Source organism: Tachypleus tridentatus, chromosome 13 (assembly GCF_004210375.1).
Source record: "Tachypleus tridentatus isolate NWPU-2018 chromosome 13, ASM421037v1, whole genome shotgun sequence".
In the NCBI taxonomy this organism is placed as follows: domain Eukaryota; kingdom Metazoa; phylum Arthropoda; class Merostomata; order Xiphosura; family Limulidae; genus Tachypleus; species Tachypleus tridentatus.
The window spans coordinates 11109588-11126468 of NC_134837.1; the positions used below are offsets into that span (position 1 = coordinate 11109588).

Genomic DNA, 16881 nt, shown 5'->3' on the forward strand with positions numbered 1-16881 from the left:
TTAATCCACCTTCCTTATGTTATTATACTGTCTTGTTTATAAACTACTCTTTAATCCACCTTCCTTATGTTATTATACTGTCTTGTTTATAAACTGTTCTTTAATCGACCTTCTGACATTATTATACTGTCTTGTTTATAAACTATTCTTTAATCCACCTTCCTTATGTTATTATACTGTCTTGTTTATAAACTACTCTTTAATCCACCTTCCTTATGTTATTATACTGTCTTGTTTATAATCTATTCTTTAATCGACCTTCTGACATTATTATACTGTCTTGTTTATAAACTATTCTTTAATCGACCTTCTGACATTATTATACTGTCTTGTTTATAAACTACTCTTTAACCCACCTTCCTTGTGTTATTATACTGTCTTGTTTATAAACTACTCTTTAATCCACCTTCCTTATGTTATTATACTGTCTTGTTTATAAACTACTCTTTAATCCACCTTCCTTATGTTATTATACTGTCTTGTTTATAAACTACTCTTTAATCCACCTTCCTTATGTTATTATACTGTCTTGTTTATAAACTACTCTTTAATCCACCTTCCTTATGTTATTATACTGTCTTGGTAGAAAGTGTTTATTTGGTATTATGAAAGTCAGGAAAGTTTTAAATAAATATTGAGACAAATGATGAAGGTCATTTGCACAGTACTTCAGAATAGAAGATGAGAAGTAATATAGAAATATGAGCTACACCAATTTCAAAATAAAAAGAAAGTTTATTTAATTGATAGAAGTGAATAACATATTAAAAACATAAAAGAAGACAAGAGGAGCAGTGTTAAGTGTTTATGTAGCATGTGTTACAACACTTAAAGATATTACTTGCGTAAAAACTGTAAAAATTCTCTGATGATATTTACAGAAATACATCTGTATTAAGTTTGTCATACAAATATATAGTATTTTATTTAAGAAGAAATTAACTCACTGTAGTTACTTCTGTTGGAGGTTCTTCCAGTTCTTGTGTTGTCGCTGAGGCTGTTTCATATTTTTCAGACATATAACCATTTTCTTTAGGCATGTCAAGTAACTGCTCAGCCACAATGCCATCATTCTTATGTTCATCATCCTGGGAAAACGGTGCCACGTAGTCATCATCATCACTAGTGAGACCAAGTTCTTCACCATAGCTATGATGAACACACTGCCACAATTCTTGAGATGACATGGGCTGATAGTAAAGAAAAGGGCATTAGACACGTATAAATGAAATCTGACATTTCATGTCGTATACATACAGTACTGGTTGGTTGGATGATTTGGTGTTTTATAGCACAGCTAGACTATCTACACCAAACATCCAGAAAAAAGGTAAAATTTAGTAAAATTCATAAAAGGAAACTAAGGTAAAACAAAACAAAGTTAAATAAATAAGTAAATATCATAAAACCAATGTTTACATCTAGTCTACAATTTTAAGAGAAAAACTACAGTAATACAAGTTTTAAAGGACTTTCTGTAGCATGACTGTAATAATCATAACTCACCAGGAAGACTAACAGGTAAGTACAAAAACCACCATCAGTCACCTGAAGTTGGCCTTTCCAGTCCTGGATCTGAGTTATTTGACATTATGGCCATTTTCAAAAAGTAATAAAAGTTTTAAAAGACTTGCAGCAAAATTTTAATAATAACTTGTCAGGATGACTTACGGGTAGTTCAAACAGGAGCGTTAGTCACCTGAAGTTTGTCTTTCCAGTCCTGGTTTCGAGTTATTCAATGTTACGGTCATTTTCTAATTTCAAATCAAATTAGATGGACTTTGATTCTTAAAAGGGAATCACATTAAAAAAGGTGTAATGAATAAATATCAAACACTTAAATGAGATTAAAAAGATTAATGGCCATTAAAACACGGAAAACTTTATCAATGTGGACAGTGTCACAATCACCAATAACACTGTCCAATGTTATGAACAAACCCCGAGACAGAACATGTTTAAAATAGTGCCGTCTTTGAGAGTCATAAAGATGGCAAGTAAGTAAAATGTAGCTTACTGTGATCTGAGTGTTACACAAACTACATATTGGTGCATCAGTTCCAGATAAAAGAAAACGATGAGTTAAAAAACTGTGACTGATGAGTATAGTTAGAACTTCCTCTTACCGATCCTTACAGAAGCAAGATGGCCAAAGTCCAATATAAGGTTTTATTTGGAAAAGCTTGTTTACACATTGCTCACTCCAAGTTGACAGCCAACTAGCATGAAGCCGAGCCTTGAATACAGGACCGTAGTCCATGTATGGAACATGCACAGCAGTGATAGTTCCAGAGCAGATAAATTCAGCTGCAGTGTTGGCAAGCTCATTCCCGCAAATACCAACGTGGCCTGGTATCCAGAAAAACTGGATAGAAGTAGATGTTAAAGAGAAATGGGCCCGTAGGTTTTGAATATTGGGGATAACGAGGTGTGAACTAATGTAAAGTGATTCCAGGGACAGTAGAGAACTAAGTGAGTCACTATAAATAGTGCAGTTTGAGTACTACTTTGCTTTATGTGATCAAGGCAAGAGAAAGGTCATACAGTTCAGCAGTGAACATAGAAGCTGTGAAGGAGTGTGTGTGTGCAACCATCAAACAAAAACAAACCATGGCAGAGCCCACACAGTCACCTGATTTTGAACCATCTGTATAAATGGGAATGGAGGGATGGTTCAAAATATGTTCAGTAAATAAAAGACGGTACTCCCAATCAGAAGTATCTGCTTTTCTCAGATGATTTAAAGATAGGTTGCAATTGGGGACTATAAGAAGCCATGGTGAGACAGGCTGATCAGTGGATACAGCAATATTATCCAAGGACAGACCTAATTCATCCAACTGCACCTGGATACGAAGGCCAAAAGAAGCTATGGCAGATGGTCTGTTCTGAAAAAGCATGGCCCACTGAGGATGGAAAACACAACCCAGGTAGGATACTTTTGTAAGGAACAAAGTTTTGAAGCAGATAGTAAAGACAGTTGCAAACGGCAAAGGTGCAAAGCAGGTTCATGAGACTATGTATAAGCTCTGAACTGGGGTAGTGTAGAAAGCCCCAGTGCAGAGCCAAAATCCTTGATGAAGAATGGGATCCTGTATCTTTAAGGCCGAGGGTCTCAAAAAGCCATAGTCGAGTTTCGATTGAATAAGAGCACGATATATCTTTAGCATAGAACAGGGGTTCCCAACCGGTGGGTCGCGACCCCCCAGGCCTTGGCAGGGGAGTTGCGCAGCCTTGGCAGGGGGGTCGCGAAGCCTAGTTAAAAGTAGCTTGGGATAACATTAATTTTATTTCATCAATTACATTTTCATGTCATGAAGTGCCAAAAGGTTGGGAACCCTGGCATAGAACATCGATCCACTCCCCAACTGATGGTAGAGAGGACACAGAGGATGTTCAGTGCTCTTGTGTATTTGACCTGTAGCTGCTTGAAGTGTAGTATAAAAGTCAGCTTATTGTCAAAGATAAACCCCAAGAACTTTGTCTCAGGGATCACAGGCAGCACAACTTCACCAATACGGAGTTCAGGATCAGAATAAATACCCTGTTGGTAGCAAAAGTGCGTGCAAACGGTTTTAGAGAGAGAGAAGGTAAAGCTCTTTGTTGTGGTACACTTCAGTAAATGGTTAAGGGTGGTCTGAAATTGCCGCTCAATATACCTCATGTTCGATGACTGACAGGAGATGTGAAAGTCATTCACATGGAGTGCATTTGCAACAGTGAGAGAGAGCTGTCCAGTGATTCCATTAATTTTTATACCGAAAAGTGTGACACTCAAAACACAACCCTGATACCTGGAAAAATCCAGGATTCCTTCTGGCTTTGATGCCTCACCCACCAAACACGTGCATGGGCCTGTTGGAAAGCGATACGGTTCAAGAATGTGGGATATCTATGGAAAGTATCTCAGGCATGTTTTTGATCCTTCCATGCCATGTGGCAGGCAGGATTTCACCACGGACAAGGATATAGTAGAAAACGTGTCGAGATTTTAGGAATACATTGAGCAACTGCTTGTATAATACAGTCAGTTACTTCTGCCACACAGTCGTCTATTGATGGCTTACAGGATTGAGTTCTGCAAGAGCAGTGAAAGAGGGCCAGTTTGCATGATCCATCTTCCACCGGGGCACTCGGGTTGGGTGGCATCAACCACAGCCAGTCTCTCTCAAAATTAAAGGAAAATTATCATTGCCTTGTGGATTATTGTCAACCATCCATGAAAAATAGGAAAACAATCAAGGGGAGCAAATTGAGAGATCAATAACAATAGAGGACTGACTAGCTGCATAAAAATAAGTAGAAGAACCAGTATTGAAAAGAGAAAGGTTGTGATCAGAGAGCATACGCTCTACAGAGCAACCCCTCCTATCAATAACAGCACTTCCCCAGAGGGGATGATGTCCATTAAAGTCTCCCAGGATTAAAAAGGGAAACAGCAACTGTTCAAATGATAGCATCAAGGTCTCATTGATTATACACCTCTCCAGGCAACAGGTAGAACAAACAGTGATGGTATGACCCAAGGAAACACAGATGGATACTGCCTCCAAGGCTGTGTCAAGTGGCAAAGCCAGGGTGGGCACACACTGATCAATCAACAGAGCCACCCCTCCATGCACTTGTCCATCACACAGTCTGTCATTTCTGTACAAAGAAAACTGCCAAAAGATGACTGTATCAGCAGGTTTCAGAAATGTTTCCTGTAAGGAAACACATACAGGATGGTAAGAAGCAATCAGTGTTTTGATATCATCCAGCTTAGAATGTAAACCTCGACAGTTCCACTGTATCAAGGTGGCCATTTTTATTTATGCGAGACGAATTGGGTGAAGAACCCTTCTGTTTATGACCACGTCATTTTTCCTCACTGTCCTTATTCAAGGGAGGTCTTTTGACCTCCATGGATCCTGCCCTGGGTCAATTGGGCAGGTCTTTGTTCTTGGAAGAGGATTCCAGTGACTGAGGATGCAACTGTTTTTCACTATTTTATTTGGGGGACCCATAATAAAGAAAGAATATTTCAATGAGCAACGCCAGGGTTTCGTGAGCACTATACCCAAACCTCAGCATCAGATACAATGTCCACAACACCTTTTGGGAACATCCAACTCTGGTACTTGGTTGACCCTTGCCCAAGTGGACTAACCAACTGACCCCAGGGAAACCACCCGAAAGCTGCCCGTCTACAAGAATTCAAGGTCAAAGTGGTGTGTTAGGGTTGGACCCCTCAACCACTCGGATCCTCTCCTCCTCTTTACGGGTTGCCACACACAGTAAACACGTGGGTGGATTTTTAGATCGCATAGGAGGTAAACTGAAAGAACAGAAACTTCCCTACAAGGTCCCCTCACCATGTACTGGAATCCACAAAGAGGGGAGTATACAGTACTGTGCAAAAATGTTGGCACAAAGTAAAAGAATTAGATTTTAGGCTACTTTCAAAGAACAGTGAAAGGTAAGTCACAGGTGAAACATCAAAAGTTTATCAACATTCGTATTTAGTACAACAGAAACTCGGTGGAAGTGCTTGGGGTCAGTAAACTGTATTAATTTGGGTGTACCCTTTTGTTTTAATAACTGCAGACAGTCTTTCAGGCATTGTTGCAACACATTTATTCAGTGTTCTTTGGGATTTTACTTCAAATATCTCTAATACACTCATATAAAGTTTCTTTGAAAGTAAATTTTGATCTGTCAAACTTTTTATTTATCAAATTCCAGATCTGCTCAATTATGTTGAAATTGGGGCTCTGTAGGGGTCGTTACATCATCTGAATGACTCCAGCAACTTCTTTCTTAGCTAAGTAATTTCTGCATATGTTGGATGAGTGTTTGGGGTCATTATCTTGTCAGCAGTAAAATCCTTTACCAATAATATGCAAACCACTGAGTATACCATGATGGTCCAGTACCTGATGGTGCTTTCACTGGGCTATTATTCCATTTATTTTGCAAGTATCTCCTGTCAACTTAGCAAAAACACCCCCAAAAACATCACACTGTTTCCTCCATGCTTCATGGTAGGTGCTATGCATTGAAGTATCTTTCACCTTTCTTCCATTGGATATAACCACATATTTTAAATTTGGACTCATTCTTCCATAACACCCTTTCCCAATAATAAACAGTCCAGTTTTTGTACTTTTTAGCAAATTATAGTCTCTTGACAACATTTGGAGATCAAAGTAAAGGTTTTTTAAACTGGCACATGACCAAATATTCCATTCTTGTTGAGTCTTCTTAATACTGTAGATCTGGACACATTTTTGTTATTTGATTCAAGGTTGTTTATGTCATGCTTGAGATCACTGGCAGTCTTCCTTCTGTCCGAAAAACAGCATAAACAAAGATATTTAGCATCAATATTATTGAGTTTAGGTGTTCTGACTCTATGTTCTTTTCCTTTTTTTAGATTCATCTGTTTTGGTTTCAAGATTTAGGGTTCACTTGATGGTTGTTGAGGAGCATTTCAAGTTTGCAGCAACTTATTGGAGAGTATAACCCTTGTATAACTTGTCATGTGAAACGTTTGTGCAAATTCTCTGCTCCACTGACAGTTTTCTATACTTTATATGCTGTGATATGATGATAAAACTTAATATATAATATTAAACACTGTTTATATCAAGGGGTTTATTTGTGGGGCACTATTATATTCTGGTATGCAATGCTACTACACATTAACTTCTCTATATATAGTCAAAATGCTGCTTGGGGTACCTAAACTTGATCAGTATGTTCATTCAAATAAAAATATTATGACATGCCCTTGGTAAAAGCAAATAGGAGTCCTAAAGAATGATAAGTATTCTCAACTTGGTTCATTCAGTTGTCAACAGTGAAGTATTATCAAAATGTTAAAGTTTACATTCTGCTATGATGTGGAAGAATTAGTCAGACAAAATGAAAGAATAGCATAATATTCTCTTGTTCTAACACTTTTAAACAATACTGTAGTTTAATGTTTTTAAATTTATTGAAAATATATTGTTGTACAATGAAGAATCCACTACAAAGACCAAAAGCTCAAAACTAAAAATATTTAAACAGAGAAATGTCCATGTAGTGTTCTGTAGTATTAATTCTATATTTGTGTTTGGTTTCATCTCAACATGAAATGAAAATTTAGTGAAAACATACATTTCAAGAAAGAACTAATCATTTACTTACCCTAAGGGGATAATACTACTTTATATTCTCAAGTAAATATGTTTATAACTCATTTAATTTCTGTAGTATTAATACACTTATAACTTAATTTCTGTATTATTAATACACTTATAATTTAATTTCTGTAGTATTAATATCTTTATGACTTACTTAATTTCTGTAGTTTTATGTTTATGACTTACAATTTCTGTAGTATTATATTTATGACTTACAATTTCTGTAGTATTAATACGTTTATAACATTTTATCTATGTTGTATTAATATGTTTATGACTTATTTAATTTCTGTAGTATTAATATGTTTATAACTTAATTTCTGTAGTATTAATATGTTTATAACTTAATTTCTGTAGTATTAATATGTTTATAACTTAATTTCTGAAGTATTAATATGTTTATAACTTAATTACTGTAGTATTAATATGTTTATAGCTTAATTACTGTAGTATTAATACGTTTATAACTTAATTACTGTAGTATTAATATGTTTATAACTTAATTACTGTAGTATTAATATGTTTATAACTTAAACACTGTAGTATTAATATGTTTATAATTTATTATTTTATTTCTGTAGTATTAATATGTTTATAATTTATTATTTTATTTCTGTAGTATTAATATGTTTATAATTTATTATTTTATTTCTGTAGTATTAATATGTTTATAATTTATTATTTTATTTCTGTAGTATTAATATGTTTATAACTTACAGTCTCTAAAAGTGCATTCTGCCAAATTCGAAAAAGCATCATGTACGTTTTATCACGAGCACCAAAAGATGTAAAGAAGTGTTTTTCACTATCTGTGCACACTTGAATTGCATTTGGAATTACCCGTGCTGTTTTCTCTTTGGTCATGCTAGTGATGTCTCTACAACGAAGGAGTAACTGAGAAACAAACGTTTATGTAAGTAAGCAATTCAAATGTGTAACTCAAAATAAATAACCATGATACTGATGCAAATTAATTTTTTATGATGTTTTAAAGCCTAAAAATATTTAACTTCACCTTTTTTCATTTTTGCATGAGACATTTCTCTTACTTAGAAAATTACTTTAACAGTTACATTTTCAAAAACTCTCACATCAAATAAATTTCAACAAGACTAACCATTATCAAAATTTCCTAGTTATGTGTACATCTGAAGGCAGAATAACATCAGTCAAAAAAAGGTTACCTTTACTTTGAAGTAGAGCAACATATAAATATAATAAATTAAATGAGAGAAACAAGTCAACAATCGCTCAAAATATTGTAATAACAAAACACCACATTAATCTATTGGCAGTTCACTAAACCAAGAAATCAAATGCAACCAGCATTATTTACCCAAAAATTTGTTACGAGACCCATTGGTAATTTTAGGGTTAATAAGGAATTTCACACATTCTTCTTAAGCATCAAATATCTTGCAAGTCCTGTGATGGCTGCAGGAGCTTCCTAACAAATCCATCACACAAGTTAGTAAAGCTTCTGACCTCCATTATTAACAATACTTTAAATCTCCCTTTAATTCTGGTTTTAGTATGATTATCTATACCTCTTCTTTCAACTTTGTTCACTACTATTGTTTAATTCTGGTTTTAGTATGATTATCTATATCTCTTTATTCAACTTTGTTCCACAATATTGTTTAATTCTGGTTTTAGTATGATTGTTTAATTCTGGTTTTAGTATGATTATCTATATCTCTTCTTTCAACTTTGTTCACTACTACTGTTTAATTCTGGTTTTAGTATGATTATCTATATCTCTTCTTTCAACTTTGTTCCACAATATTGTTTAATTCTGGTTTTAGTATGATTATCTATACCTCTTCTTTCAACTTTGTTTGCCATTATTTATGAACACCTAACTGACATCCTCATACAGTGCATGTGAGAGACACAGGATCCAATGAAGTCCAAGAACAGTTTGCCAGTTAAAAGTGGACAAACACATAGTTTTGTCAAATAACGGTTTACAGCTAAATCATGGTGCATCTATGAAGCAGGACGATATTTAAATGTATGATCAACCATGAGATATCACACCAACGTGCTAAACATGAAAACTTATTTCTAAGGTCTATTACTATTGAAATTCCTTTTCGTACTGTTCTTAAATAATATACTTTTCATAACCTTCATTCTTAGCATAGGTTAATCAAAACACGAATCAATCACTTAGCTTTGATAATTTTTGTCAATAATTAAACCTGTAGTTAAATACATTAAGTATATAATTTTATAAACAGGTAGTTGAAGATTTCCAAACATTAACTGATGTAGTTTGGTGTGAATTTAACAAATAGTTAACACGACAGTTCTAAGTTTTCTCTGCTATGAGTCTATTGCTTAAAGCTAAATATAAAAGCAAAACCTTATTACGAAAAAAATGTATTTCATCAATGATGAAGGACATTATTTAGAATAAATTATGCTTACAAAGGTTTCCCATCGGAAAATGTTAGCATAGAAACAAAAGTAATTTTGTGACACATACAATCTTCCATGGACTAGAATATCTTTTTGTAAGGCACAGGAATAATCTGTTAAAATAGAGATAAAACAATTACTGCACAGTCATAAAATACCTATTACACTGAATGATGTTGCTTGTTACAAATTATAGCTTTAGTTAATCTGATTTAAATTTTATATTTCACTGACTTAAATCTACATTACAGTACATCAGTATGTACTGGTTTGTTTTAACAAAATATACATTTCCAAAAAATATAATACAACTATTTTTAAAGATTAAAAAAGTTACTGAAACTGTTAAAAAATGTTTAAATTAGCTGTTTTCCACCAGTTTATTTCAGTATCATCAGACAAGCTATGACAAACACTAATAACTTCCTAGATTGTGATAAACAATATTCTAGATACAAAGAACAGGAAAAATCTAATAATAAATTTCATCTTCAATTGTGATCATTCAGCTCTGCCTGGTGTTAAAACTTAACACTAAAATATATTTGTCTTCATTTTTTGTAAAGATATTTTGAAGATACTCATAAAATAATTATTGGAAGCTTTAATGAAACAGAAAGTAACAAGTACTTCTTCCTATTAAAAACCAAAAAAATAATAGATATGATTTTGTTTTCAAACTAAGCCAGTAATATAAACTGGACTTCACATGAACCTGAATCAGGACTCTCACTTTCTTTGTTTGGATGTTAACATAATTTACTTAGATTTGATTATGAGGAAGGTATTCAAATGTCAGAATAAATACTTATACTTTTATCTTCACCAGTTTAAACAAGTAATAATAACAGTTTTCAAATGAGTATAAATTATTTAAAACTTGACTTAATTAGTCTTAATATTTTCCTTCATTAATTTTACTTGCAAGTTTTTGATATTATTCAATCAAAACTAGCAAAAACAAAACAAGGGTTACCCTTTTCAGAAAAAAAATGTTATTTTTCAAAATTATTTAACCAAATTTTTCAATTTATTTTTCTATCAGCAACATTGCATGGGTTTTATACTTACCAACAATAAGTCTCTCTGATTCTGGTAAATCTCTGAACAGTCTCTTGAAGTCATCACTTTTCGATTTGTATGTTGGGTTTAAAACCTGTCAAATAAATTTAACAAATATAAAAACGTATGTTTTAATATTAGCACATATAACTTTAAAAGTTATAAAATTATGACTTCAGTTTTAAAATTATGAACAATATATAAATAGTACATTTCTATAAATAATATTTAGAGTCAAACCTCCACTAGATATTTGGGATATTACCACCAAAGTAGCTGTCAACAAATTCAGTGTTAAAAAAAAATGAAGCAAGCATTTAATGATTTTAACAAGTAAATTTTTTGACAATCTTCTATTACAGTTGGCACACTTTCAGAGAAATCAGATAAAAACTGTTTATAAACATATTCTAGCTTAAAAAATTATATGTGAACAAAGTGATGGTTATTACAACAAAGACGTGCATGGAGCGACTTACTACACGACCAGGACGTGTATGGAGCGACTTACTACATGACCAGGATGTGCATGGAGTGACTTACTACACGACAAGGACGTGCATGAAGCAAGTTACTACACGACAAGGACGTGCATGTAGCGACTTGCTACACAACAAGGACATGCATGGAGCAAATTACTACGTGACCAGGATGTGCATGAAGCGACTTACTACACGACCAGGACGTGCATGAAGCGACTTACTACACGACCAGGACGTGCATGAAGCAACTTACTACATGACCAGGACGTGCATGAAGCAAATTACTACATGACCAGGATGTGCATGAAGCGACTTACTACATGACCAGGATGTGCATGAAGCGACTTACTACACCACAAAAAAGTACATGAAGCAGCTTACTACACAACAAAGAAGTACATGAAGCAGCTTACTACACAACAAAACTGTGAATGAAGTGACTTATATTATAATAGAAATGCTATATATTCTAGACAAATTCATACCTTACATTTTTTTGTTACTGGTACACTATAAATCCAGGATCAAACTTCGATTCTTTTGTTCATATTGTAGTCACATTAATGTTATAAATTGAGGAGTCAATTAATAAAAATATCTTTATTAACTGATATATTTATTTAATTTTAATTAACATTAAATGTTAAAAGTCAGAGAATGTTAACTTGCACCAAATATGATTAAATGAATTAACGTGAATGACGAGTGACTAAATTTTAAAATTTCTCAAAAACTATTTTTATCTACAGTAATTGGATGTGTTATCTAAATTTGAGACATCAGTGATGTCGAGAAAACCCACTTGTATAGAAATATATATGCAAAAACGGCTTGTTTGGGTTGAGAAAATATTTTACATAGAAGAGCTAACAATGTTTCGACCTTCTTCAGTCATCGTCAGGTTCCCAAAGAAAGAAAGAGGCAACTGACCGTAAGCTGACCACATGTTTGAAAGGGGTGTGTAACTGAGTGTCGTAATGTAGAGGGTGGTGTTAGATGTTTGAATATATAATTTTATTTATTAATATAGGTATAAAGGCGTTCCTTTATATTGGTTTATTTTGGGTTTAAGTTGTTGTTTTAGTAAGGCTTCTTTAATTTTGCATTTGTTTATGTTTGTTTCTTTATTTAGTATTTGAGTGTTTTCTATGGTTATGTTGTGTTTATTTGACTTGCAGTGTTCGAAAACGTGTGAAGGTGACTTTTTATGTTCTTTGAATCTGGTTTCCATTTTTCTACTTGTTTCTCCAATACAGAAGTCGTGGCAGTTATCACATTGTATTTTATAAATAATGTTGATGTGGTGTTTGTCAATGTAGTTTTTACATAGTATAGACCTCAGTTTTGTGCCTGGTTTTTGAATAAATTTGGTATTAACTGGAATGTCATATTGTGGTCAGCTTCCAGTCAGTTACCTCTTTCTTTCTTTGTGAACCTGACGATGACCGAAGAAGATCGAAACGTTGTTCGCTCTTCTATGTAAAATATTTTCTCAACCCAAACAAGCCGTTTTTGCATATAAATTTAAGACAAATATTTCCACATTCAGAAATGACAACAACAACAACAACAAAACTTCAACATACATTATACCATGATCCACATTCAGAAATGACAACAACAACAACAACAAAACTTCAACATACATTATACCATGATCCACATTCAGAAATGACAACAACAACAACAACAAAACTTCAACATACATTATACCATGATCCACATTCAGAAACAACAACAACAACAAAACTTCAGCATACATTATACCATGATCCACATTCAGAAATGACAACAACAACAACAACAAAACTTCAGCATACATTATACCATGATCCACATTCAGAAATGACAACAACAACAACAACAAAACTTCAACATACATTATACCATGATCCACATTCAGAAATGACAACAACAACAACAACAAAACTTCAACATACATTATACCATGATCCACATCCAGAAACAACAACAACAACAAAACTTCAACATACATTATACCATGATCCACATTCAGAAACAACAACAACAACAAAACTTCAACATACATTATACCATGATCCACATTCAGAAATGACAACAACAACAACAACAAAACTTCAACGTACATTATACCATGATCCACATTCAGAAATAACAACAACAACAAAACTTCAACGTACATTATAACATGATCCACATTCAGAAATGACAACAACAACAACAACAAAACTTCAACGTACATTATACCATGATCCACATTCAGAAATGACAACAACAACAACAAAACTTCAACGTACATTATACCATGAAGAAGTTTTCTTTTTTTTATCGCTTCCTTTACTGGAACGATCTGATTTTACCGTCTCTTTACTTTGAACATCTGAATGCTTACAAACAGCAGTCCAGTCCACAGACTTTCCAGATTCAGAAGATCGGCTCACTGAATCCTGCCAATTTGTGCTATCAATTGTACAAACAGCAGGCGGTACTGCTAATGGTGATAAGCTTTCAAAATTTCCAGTTCCGTCAGCTATCACTTTTTCAACAGAGGCTTCCCGGGAGTTACTGTGCACCAACATGGAATTGTTTGACCTATGTGTATAGAGAGAGTCCAAATTTGTTGTACTTCTAGAGTGACCTTGTGGAGTTAAGGTCAGGTCATTAGGCTTGTGTGTGGTTTTAGGGCTACCAGAAGGGCTCTCATCATCGACTGGAGATTGTTGCCTATGAATAAAATATAAGAAATTCAGTGACATTGCACCTGAAATGATTCTGAGCCATGCATAGCCAAATATCAAATAAGCAAGAAATAATGTCTTGAAACAATATCAGAGAAAATCAAAATAGTAACAACACTATTTGAAAGAAAACAAATGATAAAAAACAAGAATATTCATAAAATAGTAAGTTTAAATTACAGACGTACACAAGATTAAATGACCATTTGTTTGTTTACTTTAGGTAAATGTGGAAAGCTACAACAAGGTTATCTACATTGGTTATCACTTACTTTGAATTGACCGACCAGAGGGAAAACAAACAGTAAACAACAAACTTTAGTTACTTACATCAGATTCTGTGACTTTATCATCCATGAAAATGCCCTTGTAACCCATTACACTTTATTAATAACAAACAGCGTTAACACTATATGAGCCTTGGAACATGACCTTTTACGAAATGCCACTGAATAAGGCTTTATACACCTGATATCAGAGTTATGAACTGTTCGTTTGATCCTACATTGTTTATTTAGTAGCAGTTCACTGTATAGGAGAGTATATACCATATACAGTGTACAAGGACACTGAAAAACTACAGATGTACATTTCACAGTGCAAACTGTACAAGGAACAAAATTATTTTTATCCTGAACATAAATATCACCTTGCACTCTGGTGTCAACAATTCAGACATATCTTGTGCACCAATATCTTTGTAGATAAATGTAGTAACTTAAAAATCACAGTCAACATTCCTGCTCCGTAACTGTTTCGTTAAGTATCACGTCAACACAAAATAATCATAGAAGTCGTTACACATTAAATCTTGAATATTTCAAGTAAACCAGTTAAAATATATGTACTTACAAGTAATGCCTAGCAAACTACAACAACATCCATAAATACTAAAGTCTACCATGATAAGCTTAACATTAACATGTCTAGCACACTACAATGATACATACATTGTACACACCTAACTACAATGTGATAAACATGCATGTAATCTGAATATACAGGATCAGGCAAAAATGATTATACAGTAATTTCATTTGGAACATACTTTAATTTCTAAATAATACTCTGAAACAAACAACAATTAAATTGCTTTCAACTGTTTTTGTATTGTCTTTTTTAATATAAACCACACATAACACCATTGTACAATAACATCTCTCCCACTCTTTTGTACCCAACAATGGCCTGCAGTTTTACGTGCATACAACGTCCAACATAGTGAAATGTGTACAGAAACTAGCATATCATGTCTAGCATAGAAAACAATTGTACTTTATATGTATATATCCATCTACCATACTGTTCTCCACTTTCACACAAACATCCAAATTACAATCTCATAACTAAATGTATAGCAATAATTCTGTAATAAACAGTAAGGGAGAGTTACTGGTTAACTTTTACTTTGTTATTTATTCATTTATTAACAGTTATAAGCCTAACCAGTCAGTATGAATATAACTTAAACTTGATTTTCTTTCATTTACTAATTACAAATCTGAAATTTTAGGCTAACAAAAAGTCTACAAAACTTGTGTAACAACTGTTTATCCTATAAATCCTGTTGTTATAAACATTCATTTCTTTAGTTCTGGAAAAATTCATATCATATTCAAGTACATAAAACATTCATATGCACATTTATAATGTTTCATTCAAATTACCCATTCAAAAATAAAATATGAAGTACTTGTGTTTCATATCGTCAAACAAAAATACATAATCACCTTCATACTTAGAACACAGACAACCGAAATGACTCAGGTACCATTCAGTTTTGTCACTATAGTATAAAAGATTCAGAGAAGTGTGGTAAGCTCAAGGCTATACCTAACATACAACCACATAATCTCCACAAACAAATAAGAGGTTCATGGATCAAGTGTGTGTGTGTGGAAAGACATGCTTAGCAATTTGTTTGTTACAGGTAAAACAAACAACAGCACTGAAGTCAATTGAACACTTCAGTTATCATAAACAAATTATATACATCAGGCTGATCAGCTGCAAAAATGTAAATAAATGGAAAATAAAAGTATTTTAATAATGACAACAAATAATGTATAACTGTACACAATAAACTATGAATACACAATTGTACTGTAAATTAGGTTCAACAATACACAATCAGCAGCAACAAAAAACTACATAAGACATCACACCTTGAATCTCTAAACCTTTGACCAGTATAAACATGGAACATAGAAACATGATAGACTAATATAAAGTAAAGAGTTGGTATCAGCAGAACATGTGTTACAAACATTTCATGTTATAGACTGGAATAACATTAAGTTGATAAAACAGGTAAAATATTAAAATAAATATTACAGAAACTATTTAAGTTGAAAAAAACAACAACAAAGATATTCTATCAAACAAAGAAGCTGGTTCAGGTCTAGAAATAATAAAGTAAGGACAGATATGTTGTAAATTTGGGTAGTTTAGGTTTAGATGACACTTTTGTACATAAATGATCCTGTGGGTATACAAGCCCAAATCTGATTGTACCATTACCCCTAAAGATGGTGTTATACAATGATTGTACCATTACTCCTAAAGATGGTGTTATACAATGATTGTACCATTACTCCTAAAGATGGTGTTATACAGACACCAAAACTTGTGGAGTTATTTTAGGTCAAGTCCCTATTTTTAATAACTATTTATTGTGTAATATTTTAACATTGTATTCCTTTTGAATGTAAATATACATTATACAAGAACACAATATGTTGTAACATTTCTAAAAGTACAAGTAACAATATCTAAATAATAAAAAACAAAATTACAATAATCAGAAGGTGAGATTTACTTCTTACAACATACAGCAAAACCAAAATATATTTACCTGCCATCTAGGGAGGATTTTGCCTCAGGAACTTCGGGTGTAAGAAAAGTTGTTTCAAGTTCTGAGTTACACTCTCCTGTCTGTTTCCTACAGATTGGAAGAATAGCAGCAAGTGAACATAGTATACAGCTGTATACTGCTCAACATAAATATGTATGTGTTAAAATAAT

The 16881-nt window shown here is 33.2% G+C and overlaps 1 protein-coding gene across 2 annotated transcripts in view; it reads right to left on the reverse strand.

The window, feature by feature from the left end:
* The window catches only part of LOC143237342 (protein Aster-B-like), a 65748-nt gene that overhangs the window by 42656 nt on the left and 6211 nt on the right, over window positions 1–16881 (reverse strand). The window contains exons 2-7 of one of the 2 annotated variants that reach the window (XM_076476486.1): window positions 16712–16798; window positions 13417–13843; window positions 10665–10749; window positions 9603–9706; window positions 7887–8063; window positions 957–1190 (exon numbers count right to left, since the gene is read on the reverse strand). In XM_076476486.1, the coding sequence (XP_076332601.1) occupies window positions 957–1190; window positions 7887–8063; window positions 9603–9706; window positions 10665–10749; window positions 13417–13843; window positions 16712–16798 (1114 nt within the window). Of the gene's footprint in view, window positions 1–947; window positions 1191–7886; window positions 8064–9602; window positions 9707–10664; window positions 10750–13416; window positions 13844–16711; window positions 16799–16881 lie in introns of both variants that reach the window. The other variant, XM_076476485.1, reaches the window with a different exon arrangement.